The sequence below is a fragment of the Heptranchias perlo genome, chromosome 14 (genome assembly GCF_035084215.1).
Source record: "Heptranchias perlo isolate sHepPer1 chromosome 14, sHepPer1.hap1, whole genome shotgun sequence".
NCBI lineage: Eukaryota > Metazoa > Chordata > Chondrichthyes > Hexanchiformes > Hexanchidae > Heptranchias > Heptranchias perlo.
Window position 1 is genome coordinate 59,703,670 of NC_090338.1, and position 21,574 is coordinate 59,725,243.

At 39.5% G+C, this 21,574-nt stretch overlaps 1 protein-coding gene across 4 annotated transcripts in view; it reads left to right on the top strand.

The window, feature by feature from the left end:
• LOC137332559 (matrin-3-like) overlaps positions 1-21,574 on the top strand; it is a 44,917-nt gene that overhangs the window by 16,881 nt on the left and 6,462 nt on the right. For 2 of the 4 annotated variants that reach the window (XM_067996477.1, XM_067996481.1), the window contains 11 exons: positions 2,982-3,043; positions 4,379-4,417; positions 4,925-5,022; positions 6,947-6,984; positions 8,119-8,256; positions 10,250-10,381; positions 11,004-11,147; positions 11,906-12,037; positions 13,275-13,327; positions 15,872-16,283; positions 16,412-16,462. In XM_067996477.1, coding sequence (XP_067852578.1) covers positions 2,982-3,043; positions 4,379-4,417; positions 4,925-5,022; positions 6,947-6,984; positions 8,119-8,256; positions 10,250-10,381; positions 11,004-11,147; positions 11,906-12,037; positions 13,275-13,327; positions 15,872-16,283; positions 16,412-16,462 — 1,299 coding nt within the window. The remainder of the gene's footprint in view (positions 1-2,981; positions 3,044-4,378; positions 4,418-4,924; positions 5,023-6,946; positions 6,985-8,118; positions 8,257-10,249; positions 10,382-11,003; positions 11,148-11,905; positions 12,038-13,274; positions 13,328-15,871; positions 16,284-16,411; positions 16,463-21,574) is intronic. The other 2 variants (XM_067996478.1, XM_067996480.1) reach the window with 2 other exon arrangements.

Below are 21,574 nucleotides of genomic sequence, written 5' to 3' on the forward strand. Positions count from 1 at the left end.
TATCCAATTAGCCTGACTGTAAAACTCACATCCAAATATTTTATTAATGAAGGAGTGACTAGGAAGTGTGGAAGAGCAAAGGGATTAGGGTGTCTAGGTACACATCACTAAAAGCCAGTGTACAGGTACAAACAGTAGTCAAAAAGACTAATGGTTGGCTTTTATCCCAAGGGGGTTGGAATACAAAAGTGATGAAGTGATGCTTTAGTTGTAGAGACCCATCTGGAATACTGCATTCAATTTTGGGCGCTGCACCTCCGGAAGAATAAATTGGTCTTGGAGCGGGTACAGTGCAGATTCACCAGAAACAAACCAGAACTTAAAGGGTTGCATAAACTTGGTTTGTATTCTCGAGTTTAGAAGGTTTGGGTATGATTTAATTGAGGAGGTGTTTAAAATGATACAAGGATTTGGTAGAGTAGATACAGAGAAACTATTTCCTCTGGTGGGGGGAATCTAGAACAAGGGGCCACTATCTTAAAATTAGAGCTAGGCCATTCAGGAGTGAAATCAGGAAGCACGTTTTCATAGAGTTGGGGGGAAAAGTTCCAGATTTCCACTCAAGGCTGTGGATGCTGGGCGAATTAAAATTAGGATTGAGGTTGATGGATTTTTTTTAGGTAAATGTATCAAGGGATAAAGATCAAAGGTGGGTAAATGGAGTTGAAGTAAAGATCAGCCGTGATCTAATAGAATGATGGAACAGGCTTGAGGGGTTGAATAGTTTATTCCTGTTCCTATGTTCCTGCAACAATGGATCTGCAACTTTCTCTAATTTTCCAGGTTTTGCTCCTCCATCACCAATGTGCGCACTATGAACATTTAAAAATGGACAGGAAAAGACTAGCTGATCCATGGAGCTTTCCCTATATTGTCATGGTGCAACTTACTTGCACCATGGCCCTCATCTGCTAACCAGGCATGCAAAGCTTGAGAGTATGTAGATCTGTTTAATCAGTTCTGACATTATATAAAGTCCTCTGGTTAAGGAGGAGAATTTGTCAGTGAAATTCTGCATACAAATTGCAAATAATAATGTTCAAGGTAGAATTATTAACCCAGTAAAAGAATTCAAAAAGATGATGTGTTATATGCCCACAAGCAATTGGTGCAAATTATTGTGGTAGCTGAAGCTTCTGATGCTATTAGGAGTAGATGATACAGGAGACTTTCATAAAAACAATAGCAAAGCCTGAAAGCGATCTCTGCCATTTTTTGTAAGGTGGCTTGGATTGTCTCTATGTGGCATGCCTACAACTAGATTAAGGCAGAGTTGGCTTCATAACTGGTTCAAAAAGAGCTGGGCAAGGAGGTCAGCAATGGCACAGGAAGAAAGCTCCTTTGGCACTTCACCTCACTGTTTCTTTCTGATACTCATAAATCGTTGGGAGAGCACAATATATTGTTTTCAAATAGAAAACTAGTCACGTTGGATGAAGGAAGCTCAATTACTTCCTGTATTCAATCGGGTTGCTCCATGGTTCAAGGAAAAGGTTTTCTTGGGGCAGTCAGAGCAATTCAGCCAAGGAGCTTTGATCTTGATGTCCCATAGAAAATTTTCCCTTGGACTGGATAACTTAGGGTTTTACTCTTACAACTTTGCTTTTAAGAACAGTGTTTTTGATCATTAGTGGACATGTGTGTTTTATATTCCTCCATCCTGAAGGAAAAGTTCCATGTGAAGGAAAAAAAACAGGATTCAAATAGCATATCCAACTACAATAGTCGTTAAGGATGTGATGTTTCAGATCAGAATGAGCATTCTGCAGAAAATTCCTGAAACTCATTGTGGAGGGAGTACAAAGTTCTCTGTTTGGCCTAACGGTGCCCAGAATGTTTGAAGTATTGGCCAGTTGTGGCAACCTCTCTTCGACCACATTCATATCTATCCATATTTACATTTTTAGCTCATTCAACCCCTCCCCCCCCCCCCCCCCCCCCCCCCCCCAAAAGCAAGATGTTGCATTCGTGACAGTCTAGCTGATGCTGAGGTTACTAGGAAGAGCATACTTCCTTGTAGATTCATATAAATCCATATCAAAATTTGTACAGGACCCTCCTTCCATTTCTTTTATTCCAGACATTTCTGGGAATTGCCTTGCTACCACAGGACTGTTTTAGGGTCATGGTTGATTTATCCCTTGCCTAAGCCAGGAATGTGGAGACTGATTATAATGCTCCCACTGCCATCTTGATGAAGTTCAACTAACTCTGTTTGAACCTGGTACTTCCTGGCCCATACCGTGCTCATTGAGCCTCAAGGTGCATTTTGTTGCCCTAGAACAGCTATCAACCAGAAAGCAGCAAATGTATTAAGTAGAATCCAGTTACAAACTCCACCTCTCATGCCGTGTCCTGTTGACAAAAGTTTTGATTAGTGCATGAGTATCTAATTTCAGGGATGATAAACCAAAGTGTATGGACCAGGCATGTGTCATGATACATAAATTAGGTCACTTTGAGTAATGAAGCTAGCTTGGCAGTTCAAGGAGCAGTGTGTATTTAAGTTCATCATTATACCAGTTTTACCCTCTTAAAAGTATTGGGGTATATATATAGGACATGATCCTGTAAGCAAGTGAGGGAAGAACAGATGTAATACCAAACTGTTAAAAGGCCAGTGTCCCAGTGGTTCCTTCTTTATTTTGATTGTGGCATATTCACTTGTATATGGAGGTTGAACTATATAACAGAATGAGGAAATGTGGCCTACAGTAGGTAAATATTCAAGTTACATTCATACACAGTGTATATTATAAAATAACAGTGAGTTAAAAGTTATGGCTTACTTCTGAGGTTTAAATGACATTTCTAAACTGTTGCGATTTCCTCCATCTAAATGCTACCGTATTGAATCAACCTTTTTTGCTTTTTACAGTACTGGCTCTGGAAAAGGATTTGCACCTGTTAGTACAGAAATAGTGGCACAGTTTAAATTTTACAATTATGTTAAACCATTTTGATTTTTTCCTATTATGCAGGATTGGAACCAGCATAAGAACGAACCAGCACACAAACGGCGTTGCTTGCTGCTTTTGGAAATGTATGCAGTTTTTAATTTACTATCAAAGATTAATAACTTCTACTGTTTTTAAATTGGATCCCAAGATTATGTGAGCTGCATGGAGTTGTACATAATATTGGTCTGATACCATTGCCATGCAAGAATATTAGACATTTTCCATTTTGATTTTGTAGGAAAGGCCTCATCTCAGTTTATTTTAAATACATTGATTATATATGGAGATTGGAAATGCTGCTGTTAGATGGATTGAATAGATTGAGATAGGACTTGCCAGACTGAATTATTGGTAACAGAAAGCTGAAGAGGGCAGGAATATGTTTGAAGTTCAATTTTCTAAAGTACCCAGGTATTGAGAGGTAAAAGAACAATAACCTAACCTGCTGTGCCATATAGAGCCTTTTAAAAAGTTTTCTAAACAATCAAACCCAAATCAGGATTTCTGCTGACTTAATCAGTTTTTCCAGAATAAAAATTATCCCGATTTGAAAAGCTTTTAACATTTAAAGTTTAATGCAACTTCTGTAATTTAATGAAGTCGAGTTTAGCGACCATGTAGTTACCACCTTTTTTGTTTTTGAAGGGAGAGAACCAATTCCTATCCTTCAGCTTTGTCTTGCTTACTCAGCCTATTCTATCTGCCAGCTTAGAATCTTTTCTGGTTTTCCTTGGTGAGGGGGGGGGGGGCGGCAAAATAAATCCTGACTCTGCATTTGCCACTGATCACTATCCTTTGTTTTGGATCATTTAGCCAATAAACCAAATTATTACATTTTCCTTTTTCCTAAAACATTTAGGAATGTACACTACATGGCCATTTAGCAATTTTGTTCCTTCCTGTTACCCTTAAGGGGAGTATTATTGTAAGGGAGTGGTTCTGAAGTAAATTATCTACCCTCCCCCACTGCTGCCCACAATTTACTCAATAGACATGGTTTTTGAACTCACGGCTCTGAAAGTAACCAAAGTAATGCTCAGTCGATGTTAATGAAGGGATTTATGGTAGTGATCTATACTCTCAGTTCTAGATGATATTTGAGAGGGACGAGCTATCTTACAGTTCAGTACCAACTGAGTACACTATTGAAATACAGACCAAATTTTCCAATGAAGTTGTGACAAAGTGGGACAGAGAAGCACACATCTCTCTCATTATCAGTTGCATTCCAAGGGCTATTAATGAGTTTTAATGTGATGCTTAAAGTTTACAATGATCACTGAATAAAAATACATGCAAATACAATGAAGGAATTAGAGGCTGAATTACTATTTGACTATAAAGTTCTGCTGTATATGGAATGGGGGAAATGGTTGTTTGGTAAAATGTACTTACAGATTCTTTATCTTTATTTCCAGTTACCCACAATGGGTTCCAGAAGATGTGCCATCCGCAAGGTAAATCCAAACTGCTTCCAGTGATATGTGGGTAATGGCAGCCAAGTCTGTATGGAGCTTATTCCATCTAGTAGTACTAGAAAGCAGTAGTGGCCACACGATTTTTCCCCTGATCCTTACAAGTATGTTTCCATCCAAACGCAATACAGCAATAAAATCCGGCAGCTTTCGTACGTCTGGTGTCACGAAACTAGCTGGTTAGTATGGAGCTTGTATATTCATTAAAAAGGCATGTGAAGAGAAAGCTTAAGTATGTACTAAAAGGAACTGGCAAACAGAAGAATGACCTAAATGGGTGATGTAGTTTCTGCTCTGCCATGCAACTGAGTCCCTGATCTTGCTGCTTTGGAGATAGTCCGGTGTTGATGCTGATTACATACAAACTCCCTTTTTAAGTTTGATTTGCATTGCTTGCACATTGGTTAGGAAGGGATATGTTGCAACTAATAATTAGTAAATTGAACCTATTTGCATATTAAGCTTGCTTTTCCTTTGGGTTACATGTAGGACCAATCCATCTGCACGACAATCCAACCTTGCTCCGGATGCTGCATCTGCACTCCTTGCAGCCATCAGACAGCTGGATGCACTGGACCCTCATGGAGGTATGGATAAAGTTATCTTTTATGCTGATTACATTGGGAAATCAGAATTGTTACGTTTCTTGTGTGTCCTCATCCTACTTTTTTGCAGTTCTCTCTCTGCAGTACACTTTGAACAACCTTCCAAGCATCTACCAGTAACACTTAACTGACTGCTGAGAGGTGCATAAGAGCTGGCCTAGTGGTGACTCTCTACCACAGATAACTTTGAACAACTACCTAATTTTTCCTATTTTTTTTTAAAAAGGAAACATTTCCAAATGCTATCAGTGCAAAGCACATTCCATCTCTTGTATCGCACATAGTTTATTTTGTTAGACAAGTTTTCCCTGTGGAACAATAAGATGCCTAGCCACTGCTATGACATGGCTGAGATTGGCAGCTCAGCATGTGTGGAATTACAGAAGTAAGCAGGATTCTGACTTTTTATATTTTCCTTTTAGTTCTCCATCCATGGTATAAACCATTTTCAGCAACTCAACAGTGATTTGGCAATAAGATCTGTTAGATTGGCCAGACTGCAAAATGAACAGACATGGCTGGAGGGGGGAAATTACTGATCTAATTTCTATTAATGTTATCATGCATTTTACTTTTTTCCTTGTTTTCCTCCCTCCTGCCTCTCAGATGGTGACATGCTGGGGTATAGTTTCACTGGTGCTGATAGCCCTCCGTACCATATCCAAATAGGCATTGTTCATGTGTTAGTGTAGACATTCACTGTCAGCAGGGCAGCCTGGTAATGTGCTCATCCAAACAATCATCTGTTAGTGAATGTTTCAGCCATTTTTTAAGATGCGAGATAGAAAAATCTGCTTACTAATTTAGATGAAATTGCCAACTGTTTAGCCTGTGTAACATGATTTTTTTGTAGTCTCGCTATTAAATGTGAATATACACTAAAGACTCCATCACCCAGAACTTTATCGGTAGAATTTGGGCTTCAACTTGGGTCACATCTTAACTGCTGAGCTTCAACATTGGTTTGAGTCTGTCATGTGCACTGGGCTGCAACTTTAGGCAGGCTACAGCCATGAGACCAGTAGGAGTCGGAGTTACTAGTAGACTCGATTATCTGCTAACTTTAGTTATCCAATAGAGTTGCAGCTTTTATTACAGTGAATAACTGAGGTACGTGCTTTTTTTGTGCTTATGCAGTTTGCAGGCAGTCTGATTTTATCAGGCCTTATTTTGTCCCATTTTGTATAAGAAGTTCGGCCATCTTTTAAAAAGCATTGGATGTTTATAGATTATATATTCAGAAATATCTACAGCCAAGCATTCTGAGTCATTTGCTAATGTTATTGTGGAAAAATCCAGCTGAAGCATTGGACCTGGGGGAAAGGAGTCTTGATACATAATGATCCATGAAGTCCTGCCTTAAAAAAACTTGAAGTTGCTGCTTTCAATTTGTCATGTCCATTTAATGACTGTACAGGGTATAAGTGTAAATGAACTAGTTGATAAAATTTCACTTCCCAAAATCACTACACAAATTTGAACTTTACCAAAATGTGATCATTCTATAAATTTATGGCAATTCCCTGCATATATTGTGCATCCCTTGCATATGGACAGGATCTTATAATGACTTCTTGAGAACGATTTAAAAAGTTATTGGTGAGGTAGCTACTTGAGGCAATCATTCCTGCGGCATTATTATAACACTGTTAACTATAACGCAGTCTTATATGTTACATTGCTGTTTTGTGGCTGAATTATTGAGACCAGAATCCCTGGTTTTAATGTCTGCAGAGCTTTATGAATTGTTTGAAATTGGGAGGTGCTAGTTGTTACTAGACACTTTTTTGATGGGAAATGGCAATGTATAAAAATTTATACTTCAATGTTTTATAACCATTTTTACCTAAGCATCTAGAGGTAATTGTATCTTATGAAGAGCTCATGATATGTTTTTGTTTTTCAGGCAACAGAAAAGGTCAAATGCAAAACAAACGAAACATGGTCAGTTTTCATTTTGCTACTGCATGAATAATGTCAGAGGACAAAAAATTCCACTGGTTCTAGGTCTTCAACCTGTCATTTTAGCCTGGGTGGTAGAAACTGTTCCTCCAATTCAAGAGATGAAAGGACGCATAAAATTTAGATCAGAATAGAAAAGGAAATGAAACAAAGTATTTAAAAAATGAAAAAGATTAAAATAAAAAGACATGGGTGGGGAGAGAATCCAGTGGAATAGAGATCACAGCTCAAAATATTCTACGTATACTGGTCCTGGACTAATAATACAAATGGTTTTGTCACTTTTGTTAGACAGCCTGGGAATCCACAAGATAAGGAGGTTCCTTTTATGCCTTCACATTATTTTCTGCCACACTTGGGGGCCAGGATCTCAGGAAAGAATTGCATGCCATCCTGGTTATTGCATATTGGCAGAGGAAAAGGAAGTATCCTATTAACTAAGCATTAGATTTTTATTGTGATAGAACCAAGGATGATGCCCAAACTGGCTATGTTTCATTTGGTGACACTTGAAATAAGCTAAGCAGCTGTTCAACATTTCTTATTTTGGTCTTTTGTTCATGATCCACTGGAAAAGTCAAAACTCATAATGGGTTATTGGCAAGGTACCTACTTGAGGCAATTCACAATCTCAAGGCATTATTGTCTTAAACCTCACCTTGAGATTTCTATTCTCCATGGAGGAAACTAATGATGGTTACATTGAGGAAATTGGCTTGGAGGAGTCCCTGGCGTGAGACAATTGTTTTGAGAGTTGAAGCACTGCCACTACAGAAGTTCCCCGGTCTCTAATATGTATTGAATTAACCCCTCCATACTGTGGGTGTAAGTAATTTCTCCCAATTTGTCCTGTTCATATCATCAATAGTCATTATTTGAACAGGCTTTTTAAAAAAAAGGTAATATAAAAAGCAAAAAAGATTTTTAAGTTCATCAGTAATTGTAATCATTTAATTCTTTAAAAGAAATGCTACTGCTGCTGAACGAATTCAAAGTAATGTTTTTCACTGCTCCTGTCTAGTCAGCTTGAAAATTGTGGGGGGAAATAGTATTACCCCTTTCTTTTCACTGAAATATTTTGTATGTTAAAATAAGTTATGTTGTCCTTCCTTTCAGAAGCCAATGGATGAACCTGGCCGAGTGCTTCATATGACAGAATTACCTAAAGGAAAATGCAAAGTGAAAGATATCCTCAAACTGGCTCAACCATTTGGAATCATTACAAAGTACTTACTTTTAAATACAAAGAGTGAGGTGAGTAAAATAAATTTAGATCTTCTGTAAAGAGAACTTAATGAAGCAGAATCCATTGATGCTGTAACTGAGGGGTGATGACAACCTGACTCTTGCCGAACTGTTTCCAAAGATGCATCAAACCTGAAACTTTAAAGATGCCTTTAAAGGTTTGACTTGCTTATCTTTAATGAAATAATTGTTCATTTGTGCAATACATTTTGTTATCTCTCCTGGATGACATTTCTGGTTGTACTTCTAGCATATGATTGTTTTGATACTGAAAGTTGTAGCACAATATTTGTAATAGTCACATGCATTCAGCCAGAAGTGCTGAGTGGGTGATCCATCTCTGCCTCCTCCCGATATCCCCATCCTTACAGAAGCCAGTCTTCAGCCAATTCGATTCACTGCACGTGATATCAAGAAACAGCTGAGTGTACAGGCTATGGACCCTGACAACATCCCGGCTGTGGTGCTGAAGACTTGTGCACCTCTAGCCAAGCTGTTCCAGTACAGCTACAATACTGGCATCTACCCGACAATGTGGAAAATTGCCCAGGTATGTCCTGCCCACAAAAAGCAGGACAAATCCAATCCGGCCAATTACCGCCCCATCAATCTACACTCAATCATCAGCAAAGAGATGGAAGGTGTCGTCGACAGTGCTATCAAGCGGCACTTAATCACCAATAACCTGCTCACCGACGCTCCGTTTGGGTTCTGCCATGACCATTCGGCTCCAGACCTCGTTACAGCCTTGGTCCAAAGATGGACAAAAGAGCTGAATTCCAGAGGTGAGGCGAGAGTGACTGACTGCCCTTGACATCAAGGCAGCATTTGACCGAGTGTGGCACCAAGGAGCCCTAGTAAAATTGAAATCAATGGGAATCGGGGAAAACCCTCCAGTGGCTGGAGTAATACCTAGCCAAAGGAAGATGGTAGTGTTTGATGGAGGCCAATCATCTCAGCCCCAGGACATTGCTGCAGGAGTTCCTCAGGGCAGTGTCTTAGGCCCAACCATCTTCAGCTGCTTCATCAATGACTTTCCCTCCATCATAAGGTCAGAAATGGGGATGTTCGCTGATGATTGCACAGTGTTCAGTTCCATTCGCAACCCCTCAGATAATGAAGCAGTCCGTGCCGACATGCAGCAAGACCTGGACAACATCCAGGCTTGGGCTGATAAGTGGCAAGTAACATTGATGCCAGACAAGTGCCAGGCAATGACCATCTCCAACAAGAGAGAGTCTAACCACCTCCCCATGACATTCAACGGCATTACCATCTCCGAATCCCCCACCATCAGCATCCTGGGGTCACCATTAACCAGAATCTTAACTGGACCAGCCACACAAATACTGTGGCTACAAGAGCAGGTCAGAGGCTGGGTATTCTGTGGTGAGTGACTCACCTCCTGACGCCCCAAAGCCTTTCCACCATATACAAGGCACAAGTCAGGAGTGTGATGGAATACTCTCCACTTGCCTGGATGAGTGCAGTTCCAACAATACTCAAGAAGCTTGTCCAGGACAAAGCAGTCTGCTTAATTGGCACCCCATCCACCACCCTAAACATTCACTCCCTTCACCACTGGCACACCGTGGCCGCAGTGTGTACCATCCACAGGATGCACTGCAGCAACTCGCCAAGGCTTCTTCGACAGCATCTCGCAAACCCGCAATCTCTACCACCTAGATGGACAAGGGCAGCAGGCATATGGGAACAGCACCACCTGCACGTTCCCCTCCAAGTCACACACCATCCCGACTTGGAAATATATCGCTGTTCCTTCATCTTCGCTGGGTCAAAATCCTGGAACTCTTTACCTAACACTGTGGGAGAACTTTCACCACATTGACTGCAGGGGTTCAAGAAGGCAGCTCATCACCACCTTCTCGAGGGCAATTAGGGATGGGCAATAAATGCTGGCCTTGCCAGCAATGCCCACATCCCATGAACGAATAATAGAACAAAATTACTTCTAACTTTTTTTTTCGAAACCAAAATTTAGGGATTTGTGGAAATGGCCACAAGTGAGCAAGCACAAACGGCAGTCGCCTTTTACAGTATGAAGCCAGCAATCCTTTATGGCAAGAGGGTCCGAGTGGATATGTCCCACAAATACAAGGAGATAGATTTAAAGGTAACTAAAGTGGAGCATCTATTAGTGAATGTTTCAATATTTTTCCACCCGTAAATCAGTACAGAAAATGTGTATATTTCTGTCCTTAAAATGTTCTCTGTGTATTGATGCTGATTTTCCCCAGCTGAGCAGTGCTGTGCTGTGCTTGATTGTACACTAAATATTGAAAAATTAAACTTAAATCTTAAAAATAAATCCAAAAGGTGAAGCCGTCAGTAATTTTTTCAGTACTGAGATAAATTTTCAGATTGGAGACCTCCATACTGGGATAGTCTTGATCTTGGTGCATTGTTGAGCACTTATCTGGGCTTGCCTAAAAATGTAATGTTCTTTCCAGCTATACACCATAAAGGGAAAGGACATCAGGCTCTGTTCTTTTAGTACAGGTCTGACTTGTCTATCACATCAACTGAGTAGATATTTGGGCCTGCATCTGAGCCCAAATGTTTGGTCTTTGGGGATTTCTTCTAATTGATAGGTGGGTTTTTACAAAAACTCTTATGAGGAAGATACTTTGGAGAGTATATTACCTTGCATTGCTAAGAAAAATGTTTTTTAAAATGAAGATCCAGCAGTTAAACTATAATCCATGCCATCTCTAATATGGTTTCTGTCTTTCCAGAAGCAAAAACAAGAACGGAGTGGTGGCCGGGTGGCACTACTGCAGAACCTCCCTCCCTCTGGTTACTCGGATGCAGATATTGTGAAAATTGGTACTAACTTTGGGAAAGTGCTTAATTACATTGTGATGAGACTCAGGAACCAGGTACCGTCACAAGTATTTTTGTTTAAGGGAGGTGAGGGGCTCAATTGTGTGCTACGAATTCCTGATTTGAAAATTTACTGAACCACTTGTAACTTGCCTCAAGGATTTAAATTAAGTGCAGTGTACAACACGCAATAGGTACTAAGGTAAAGAAGAAGGCAATAACATAAGAAAATAGTGTGATAAAATGCCGGTTGGCCCATTAAGCCCACTCCATCCAGAGTCCTACATGATTATTCTATCATGGACTTTCCTCATGTCCACCTGCTGAACCCCTACTTTAGAGGCACTCAGGTTTTTTTCTTATTACCCTTTTTCCTACACACCTCTGGGATGGTGCAGGTGCAAAAGGGGGATTTACATTCAATTTCTGTTTAAATTTGCTTATGGCACTGTAATGTCTATATAAATTGATGTATTTCCTTTACAAAAAAACACCTGATACTGCAAATTATGCAAGTTATTACCAGTAAAGGAATATTTAGTTTATGAACTGAGATCTGCTTCTCAGTAAAGGCTACATTTGTAACCACTACTCCTCAGGAGTTCTCCAGTCTTGTGCTAGTCATGGGATGGTTGGGAAGGATGCTGTGCAGAAGGTAATTGCTCATCTGGAAGGAGAAAAATGACGGGGGTGAGAGAATGTTTTCAAATGCATCTTCTGGCATTTGCACACTATTAATGTTAAAAATGTGTGGTTGTAACTTCAGCTTGTGTGAATTTTCTCCTGATGACTATATCAATGTTGTAACCATCAGGCATTTCTGGAAATGGAGTCAAAGAAATGTATGATCGACATGGTTAAACACTACAAAAAAACACCTTTAATATTCCGTGGTAGAAAAGTAACTGTGGATGCATCTCAGAAATACAAGACACTTGTATTGAAGGTGAGTAATGCCTTGCTAAATCTTAAACATTGTCTTAATGTTTTAACAGTACAGTGCATCCTTTACAGATAGCCTTCTCTATTAAGTGATTACCTGTCTGTTATGGCCACTTTTGTAGTGCAGAATGAAGTCCAGTAGAATTTAGTGGCAGGTCTCCTTTACAAAAGCAGTCGCCTGCTTACCGTATATCAGAATTATACAGCACAAAGAGCTGGCACAAGCCTCCTGAAAAAGCTATTCCATTAGTCCCACTCCCTTGCTCTTTCCCCATAGCCTTACAATGTTTTCCTTTTCAAGTATATATCCAGTTATGTTTTGATAGTTACCACTGAATGTACTTCCACCAGCCTTTCAGGCAGTGCATTTCAGATCACAACAATTCGCTGCGTAAGCAAATGTCTCATCTCCCCTCTGGTTCTTTTGCCAATGATCTTAAATCTTTTTCCTCTGATTACTGATCCTCCTGCCAGTGGAAACAGTTTCTCATTATTTACTCTATCAAAACTCTTCAGAATTTTGAATACCTCTACTAAATTTCCCCATTACCTTCTCAGGTCTAAGGAGAACAAGGGGAAATTAAAATGTTAATTTTCCCCAAAGACACTGAATAATCAATTTGCTAGCTCATCGTAATCAGTAAACACTTCACACCCATTAGTCCTGGGCTCTCTGCAGGGGTTGCTTTGCAGATCTTCCTTTCTAGCTGTGAACACAAGATAAATACAGAGAGACGTAATAAGTTAGTCAACCGTTAAACAAAGCTGAGAGCAAGTTTTAGCCTGGCCCAGAAGGAAAGTGAAGGTGGGAGTTAGGGGTTAATTTTTAAGTCAAATAAGATGATCCAATGTTGTGGGAAGCATTGTGTGTTCATTATTTTTGTATTATTCCACGAAGACAAGTTGTCCTGATTGAATTAAGTTAATCCGATCATAAGTGTTGTTCTGTACGTTTGTTGTGAAATAAAGCAGCATAACAATTTGTATCTGGCCTTGATTTATCAGGTATTTTCTCAGTCCGCTTTTGACGAGGTTGGAGGCGCGTACATGGGAATCTCATTGTTGCATCCCTGGCTTATGCTATCATATAAGTAGACATTGGGCTGTGTGACTCCGGCACATAAGGGGTGTGGGATCCATTTAGGAGTAATCAACATCACTGAACCTGAAAAGTTTTCTACGGCAGACCCGAATTTGTAACAATCCCTATATAATCTTTGATTGTTTGTTTATTATTTCAGAAACCGAGCATAAAGGTTCAAGAGTTGTTGAAAGAACAGGATGAAGCAGACAGGTAAATTATGTTTTTATAGTTAGCGAATTTGCAGACCAATATAGTGCCAGTGTTTAAAGCCAGCTATTTCTAGAACACTTTACAACCTTCCGGACTCAACATTGATTTCAGTAACTTCAGATCGTAACCACTGCTCCCATTTTTGCGGTCAACTAGTGCTGGTAATGGTTCTGCTGCTGCCATTTACAGCTACTCCTGATCAATCTTTTGTTTCTTAACCTGTCCCATTACCACCTTCCTTGCCTTGCACCATCAACCCTTCTGTCATTTACTCACTCGTGCCCTCTACCCTATCAGAGCCCCTCCCTTTTCCCCCCCACCTTTCCCTGGCTCTGTACTTGCTTAAAAACTTGCTTAATAACTTTTAACATCTTCCAGTTCTGACGAAAGGTCTTCGACCTGAAACATTAACTCTGTTTCTTTCTCCACATCCCATGAACGAATAAGAAAAAAAGATGCTGCCTCACTTGCTGAACTTCTCCAGCGTTTTCTGTTTTTATTTTTAGAACAATTTTCCTTGAAAGGTTGATAATCAGGATTGGAAAAGACTTGCCTTATGTCCCCAAGTCTTAAAGTACTTTGCAGTTATTGAATTATATTTGAAATCGAGTCATTATTGTTACATAGGAAAATGTAGCAGCCAATTTATGATGAGCTAGGTCCCACATCTCGCAAATGAATCATCAGATTTTACACTGGGATAACATCCAGCCCCTTGAATACTGCTGTTATTTTGCACATACCTAGCAAACAGAACCTTGATTCAACATCTCATCAGAAAGCTGGCATGTCCAACAATGCTGCACTGGTCAGCCTAGATTATGTGCTAAATCCTGGAGCCTTCTGACTCAGACAAGAGGACTACCAAGCTAAATATATGAATCAGAAGACTTATATGTTAATTGGCTGAATCTGTTTCTACATAACAGCAAATAGGAGTCATTTTTAAAATACTGCAGGGAATCTTGGATGTGACCAATTTTTCTTGCCCTCTACCTCTTGAAAATTTTCCTTTCCTCTGGTGCCCATCTGCTTTGGGCAATGAACTACTTGTGTGTTCCTTCTAATAAGTGATCTGCACTGGCTGCTTGGAGGTTTTGTAGAGCAGCATGGGTCGATGTACAACGTCTTCCTGTCCTGACCCCCATTTCCTTAATGAGACGTTTGGCCTTTGATGGCTGAGGACAGGAATTTGAGTGCAAGGATTGAATGTGCTGTCCACCATCCTGGCCATGCATTGCTGCAGTATGTTTTAAAAAGAAGTTTTTAGTAAGTTTGACCAATAAATTCCACAATTATTTTTTAGTGGTGTATCAGTAAAAACTTTTCTTCCCAATTTTAAGAGCCACCCCTCTCGAATTACCTATTGCTTGCTTGCTACAAATCAGATTGGAGGTGTGTGCGCATTGCATTTGCATTCATAATGTCAGGACGTACATTGAACAGCCTTGATAATCAGTACAGCTATATTGATAGAATAAATACACCATATACAACGATCACTATGCTATTCACCATACATAACTGGGAAAAAATAAAGCTTTAGTATGAATTATTTCATATTTGTCACTCCAAAAATATTTGTGCTTCACGATAATATGATGGTGATGTGCACCTTTAAACATTTTAGCAGTCAACATTTTACAGCATACAGTCCATTCATGAATTATTTTAGTGCTAAAATGGCTTGACCTGTAAACTTAATGTCACTGAGGTCTGTAGAAATGGTATTTGTGAACTGTGTAAAAATTGTGGGTTGTCATCTAGCTTAACTGTGCCTTGTTAATCTCTTGTTTGCTTTCTTGAGGTGTAATGTTAAAATAAAAACTTTTTTTTAACTGACTTTCTCCAAATTTACTCTTCTGTTTTGGGCTTTAATTTCTGATGCTAAAAATGAAAACATTATATATTTTTTTAAAAGCACAACACGGGATTTTAAATCGGCAATAAAACGTATTGAAAGGTCCTTTAAATAATTTACCCTAATGGTTGGGCCCATTTATAAGAATATCTCATTTCTGATCTGTGTGGGCAGAGGTATGATTTGGGTGGAGATAGGGAAATGCAGAAACTCGCAATACTGAGTTGGTCTTTAGTTTAGTCTTTCACACCTGGTTGTAGCGCAGGGGCCTGGGAACAGATTGGATTGATGCTTGAGATTCTGTAAAGTGAGGAGGAGGGTAGAGAAACAATATAGAAACTGAGATTATAGTTATAGTCCCAACTTTAGATGACATGCTAATCTATCAGACGTGTTAGGTTTCTGGTTGGAAATTTTTTCCACCAATTTTCTCCTGTTTCCATTTCTTCTGGAGCTGCTAAGTCTTAGAACAGATATGGTTATACAAGTGCTGGGTGACCTTTGGCAGAGTATACAATTGCATGGAACATAACAGCCAAGGACAATTCTGTCCTTAACCAATATCTGCATGTACATTGTTAGCAGTGGTTTCTAGCAGCCAAGCTAAATATATGTTGACCAAAACTAGACCTTCTAATTCCATTATATAGGCTTGGTTTTATATTTTGTTTCTCTTTTCAAAGAAGACGACGACGTTCCCGCAGTCCTTCCTTTAAGAAGAAGCTACCTAGCAAATCAAAGAACCTTCCAAAAGCTGATGGAGAAAAAGGAGAGCAGCAAACCTCTGAAAGCTCTCCTTCAAAAGAGGTCAGGAAAGAAAATTCCGAGGGGGAGAACGAACCAGAAATTAAATCTGAGGAAAAAGATGAAGTTTTAGAAGAAGAAGCTATCGCAGTCATTGAGAGTGATGCAGAACTTACTGAAGAAGGTATGGTTGAAACACTGGGAAGTGGTGAATCGGAGAATGAAGAAGCTGACCAAGAGGGTTTACAGAAGGAAAGTGAGCATGAAATGGAAGGAACTGACTTCATAGAACCAGATTCCAAAACAGATATGGAAACAAGCGAGCAAAACACATCAGAAACAACTGATACGGTAAAAGCACAGATTTTGTTCTTAGTCCCTCTTATATTTCTGTCTGGTTGGCAATAAATATGATCTGCAGTTATAAAATAAGGATAGTGTTTCATAATCTGTAAATTAAAACATTCTGCTTTTTTAAGCAGGTACCAATTATTCGAAGGAGTAAAAGACACCAACAAGCAGCATCCCAGGTATTTTTTCCCAATTTGAATCCTCTGGCTGTATATTTAGGTTTTTTAAAAGAATGTGATAACCTTCAGCTATTTATCAATAAATAATACCTGATAATCCTTGGCCTGTTTCCCCCCCCCCCCCCCCCACCTCAGCAGTTATGTATAGCACGTCCATTCAAAATCACCCTGAGTTTAAATTTCAGATTCAGCTAATATTGGAACCTGTTCATTTTTTGGCTAGTTGACTACCAGGGTCCTGTTTTGAATGGAAGAAAAAAATTTAGTGCTCTGTTGCATCCCACTGTGTGCTTTATTACACCTGATGAACGAGGTATTGGTGGCTGCTGTAAATAACTTCATAAAATGCTTTGGCACCCCATGACCAATTTGTGTGGCAAGAAAATGTGGACTCTACAGGTCTCAAGCAAAATACTGCGGATGCTGGAAATCTGAAATAAAATCAGAAAATGCTGGAAAAGCTCAGCAAGTGAGGCAGCATCTGTGAAGAAAGTAACAGAGTTAATGTTTCAGGTCTTCAGCCTGCTGAGCTTTTCCAGCATTTTCTGATTCTACAGGTCTATCCGGTTTCTGTGGCACATTAAGTGTTCCAAACTTATTTTTATGTTAATGTAACTGATTTTATTGAAAAATGTATCATAAATGTTAACAATATATTTGCAATCAAATGTTAACTGAAACATTGCAGCTTTAAAAAGTGTACACAGAAATTTTAATTTAAAAACTGAATAATTTTAATGAGAGAAAAAATGGTAACTTTGCTTACACAGGAAAAAAATTAAAGATTCAATAAAAAATTGTATTAAACTATTTACCAAATTAGATTATAATAAACCACAAAGCTACCAAAAAAACTAACCTTAAAGGTAAGAAAAGAATAGTTTTTAACAGAGCAAAAAAAAAAGTTCTTACAGGTTGTCCACAGCTTAGACCGAAGTTCTTTGAAACAGTGGAACTGTACCCGGAGGAGTAAGGGACTTAATGTTCAAGGAGCAGACTTTATCCTTTTCCCGTTCCTTTTAAAATTTGCGTCAAGCTGCCCGATTGTCACGTGATGGTTGTTAGCTATTCTCCACTGGAAGAGGTGATTTGCAGCACAATACGATTTGTGACTTTTGTTTTACCCACAGTTAATTTACAAGTATTTTCACACGCAGGAAACATTGGGGAAGGCCTTTTCTGCTGCAGGGTGCGATTCCAAAGCCCTGTCTAAATTCCACTGCTTCATCCAATCACAGAATATTGAGGCTTTGATCATAGAGGTGTCTGTGTTATAGAATGTCCTGCTCTTTCAGGTTGAAGGAAAGGACTGCATTAAGGCTGGAAAGCTATAGGCAGAGATAAAGATTAGGTCAAGTTAGACTAATGACATTCTCTAATGAGGCCTATTTCTGGGGTTTCAGCTTGCACAAATAATTCCATAACATCTCAATTCTTAGTTTCTGAGTCTTCAGTCCTACATTTATCCCATGCACAGATTATCAGCATGGGGACATACATGAACGCAGTTTCCTTTCCTATTGTGACATCATGTTGCTGGTCCCATAACTACAAGTGCTATTTTTAAAAAATATTAAAGAACTAAAACACAAGGAGAAATAGCAGAGGCTTGTATTGAAGTACCTTCATTTTAATGGTCTTACAAATCAATTGTTTACACAAGCTATTCAAGACTATTACAGATATGGTGATAAAAAGACCAGCTTAATAGTCCTCTTAAGCATTCACAAAAAAGGTGCAATATTTAGCTGAGTACTTAAATTTCAAAATGCATAAAAGATGATAACAGGACTCACATTCCCCCTTGTAAGTTACTGTTTAAAATGAGCAGCAATGAACAAGAGTCTGGTGAAGTCTTGCATTATAAACCTATCTCGAAATAAGCCATAAAAATAATTATTTGCAAAATAAAAGCCAGATCATTTTGAAGAGCAGAATTTAATGTTGAATTGACCTATCATCCAATGGGGGGAATCGCATAGTCTGCGTGAATTTTCAGTAGCAGTCCTCTTGTGGATCATGAAACATCAAATTACTTGCCAACTGGACCATTATTTAATCCTTTCCTATTTCCAGGTATGGCTAACTGTTGCTCCATATGGAGGGAAAGTTAGATTTTAATTATTTGAGCTGTTTTGCTTTTGTTTTAGCAGTATTTTTTAAAACCATGAGTCCAGGTTGTATCTTCCATGCTGGCCTGGCCTGTTACTTCTCCCTTCTCAACAAAGATTTTGGTTATGTTTCCATTTGTTTTCAGCCCATACTCCATTCAGGCTTCAAATTTTATCAGTCTTATCACAGGGTCATTTCAGTTACTGAAATGATGTGCTCGTGAGTATAGGAACAGGAAAATAGACCGGATGAATGCGTGGCTGCAGGGATGGTGTAGGAGGGAGGGATTTAGATTCCTGGGACATTGGGACCGGTTCTAGGGAAGGTGGGACCTGTACAAGCGGGACGGGTTACACCCGAGCAGGACCGGGACCAATGTCCTCGCGGGGGTGTTTGCTAGTGCTGTTGGGGAAGTTTTACACTAGAGTGGCGGGGATGGGAACCTGAGCGGGGAGACAGAAGGGAGTAAAATTGAGAGCAGCAAGAGAGGGGAAGACCCAGTGGAAATTTACAATACAAATAGTGCAAACAGTTGTTCAAGAACAAGTGAAAGGGAAAAGCGTAGAGCAGCAGAAAGAAAGTGTACTTTAGGCACTACAGATAAAGTGAAAACTAGAAGGCGTAAGGCGATTAACCCAGCATCAAGGCTGAAGGTCAGGCTAGGGTGTGTGGCCCAACTAAGAGTTCTATATACAAATGCACGGAGTATAAGGAATAAATTAAATGAACTACAGGTTCAAATTCAAATTGGAGGGTATGACATGATAGCTATTACTGAGACATGGCTGCAGGATGGTCAGGATTGGGAACTAAATGTACCGGGTTATAAGGTCTACAGGAGAGACAGGGAAAATGGAAGAGGGAGAGGAGTAGCCTTAATGATTAGAGATGTAATCACTTCAATGATACTGGAGGTAAGCAGCCAACAGAGACCTTATGGGTTGAATTGAGAAATAGGAAAGGATCTAAAACTATAGTGGGAATTGTGTATAGGACCCCTGGCAGCAGCTCTGAAGTGCTAGATTGTATAAATGCAGAGATTAGACAAGCGTGTAAGAAAGGCATAGTGGTCTTAATGGGGGACTTCAACCTTCACATAGATTGGGAAAAGCAGACTAGCAACTGTCAGAAAGGTAGTGAATTTCTTGAGTGTGTCCGGGATAGTTTTCTACAGCAGTATGTCCTAGAGGCAACAAGGGGGCAAGCCATGCTAGATTTAGTAATGTGTAATGAACCAGATTTAGTTAACAGCTTAACTGTACGCGAACATCTATCCAATAGCGATCATAACATGATCGAGTTCAATGTAGTGTTTGAAAGGGAAAAAAGTGAGTCAGCTGCTAAGATTCTAGACTTGGGTAAGGCCGACTTCAATGGGATGAGACAGAGACTGTCCACAGTAAACTGGGCAAATCTGTTAATGCGTAAAACGACTGATGATCAGTGGGAAATGTTTAAAGAAACATTTAACGAGATACAGAATCGGTTTATACCCCGGAGGGGCAAGAACTCCACTTGCCAAAAAAACAGCCATGGGCAACTGAAGAGATATGGGACAGTATAAGACATAGGGAAAGGGCATACAAAAAGGCAAAAAATGGCACAGATCCTGGCGAATGGGAAAGATACAAAGATCAACAAAGGGTCACAAAACAGATAGTAAGAGCTACAAAAACAGAGTATGAAAAGAAACTTGCAAGGGATATCAAAATCAATACGAAGAACTTTTATAGTTGTATTAGGAAAAAGAGGGTGGTCAGGAGCAGTGTTGGCCCCATAAAAACTGAAAGTGGGGCTATTGTCATTGACAATGGGGAAATGGCAGACATGTTGACTGATTACTTTGTGTCAGTATTTACAGTAGAAAAAGAGGATAGCATGCCGGAAATCCCAAGAAAACTAATATTGAATCGGGGACAGGGACTTTATAAAATTAATATAAGTAAAGCAACAGTAATGAAGAAAATAATAGCACTAAAGAGTGACAAATCCCCAGGACCAGATGGTTTCCATCCCAGGGTTTTAAAGGAAGTAGGTGAGCAGATTGCAGATGCCCTAACTATAATCTTTCAAAGTTCTCTAGATTCAGGAACTGTCCCTCTAGATTGGAAAATTGCACATGTCACTCCGCTTTTTAAGAAAGGAGAGGGAAACCAGGGAATTATAGACCAGTTAGCCTAACATCTGTTGTGGGGAAAATGCTGAAGTCTATAATTAAGGATAGGGTGACTGAACACCTCGAGAATTTTCAGTTAATCAGAGAGAGCCAGCATGAATTTGTGAAAGGTAGGTCGTGCCTGACAAACCTGATTGAATTTTTTGAAGAGGTGACTAAAGTAGTGGCCAGGGGATTGTTAGTGGATGTTATTTATATGGACTTCCAGAAGGCATTTGATAATGTCCCACATAAGAGACTGTTAGCTAAGATAGAAGCCCATGGAATTGAGGGAAAAGTACGTACTTGGTTAGGAAGCTAGCTGAGCGAAAGGCAACAGAGAGTAGGGATAATGGGTAGGTACTCACATTGGCAGGATGTGACTAGTGGAGTCCTGCAGGGATCTGTCTTGGGGCCTCAATTATTCACAATATTTATTAACTACTTAGATGAAGGCATAGAAAGTCTCATATCTAAGTTTGCCGATGACAAAGATTGGTGGCATTGTAAGCAGTGTAGATGAAAACATAAAATTACAAAGCGATATTGATAGATAAGGTGAATGGGCAAAACTGTGGCAAATGGAATTCAATGTAGACAAATGTGAGGTCATCCACTTTGGATCAAAAAAGGATAGAACAGGGTACTTTCTAAATGGTAAAAAGTTAAAAACAGTGGATGTCCAAAGGGACTTATGGGTTCAGGTACATAGATCATTGAAGTGTCATGAACAGGTGCAGAAAATAATCAAGAAGGCTAATGGAAAGCTGGCCTTTATATCTAGAGGACTAGAGTACAAGGAGGCAGAAGTTATGCTGCAGCTATACAAAACCCTTGTTAGACCG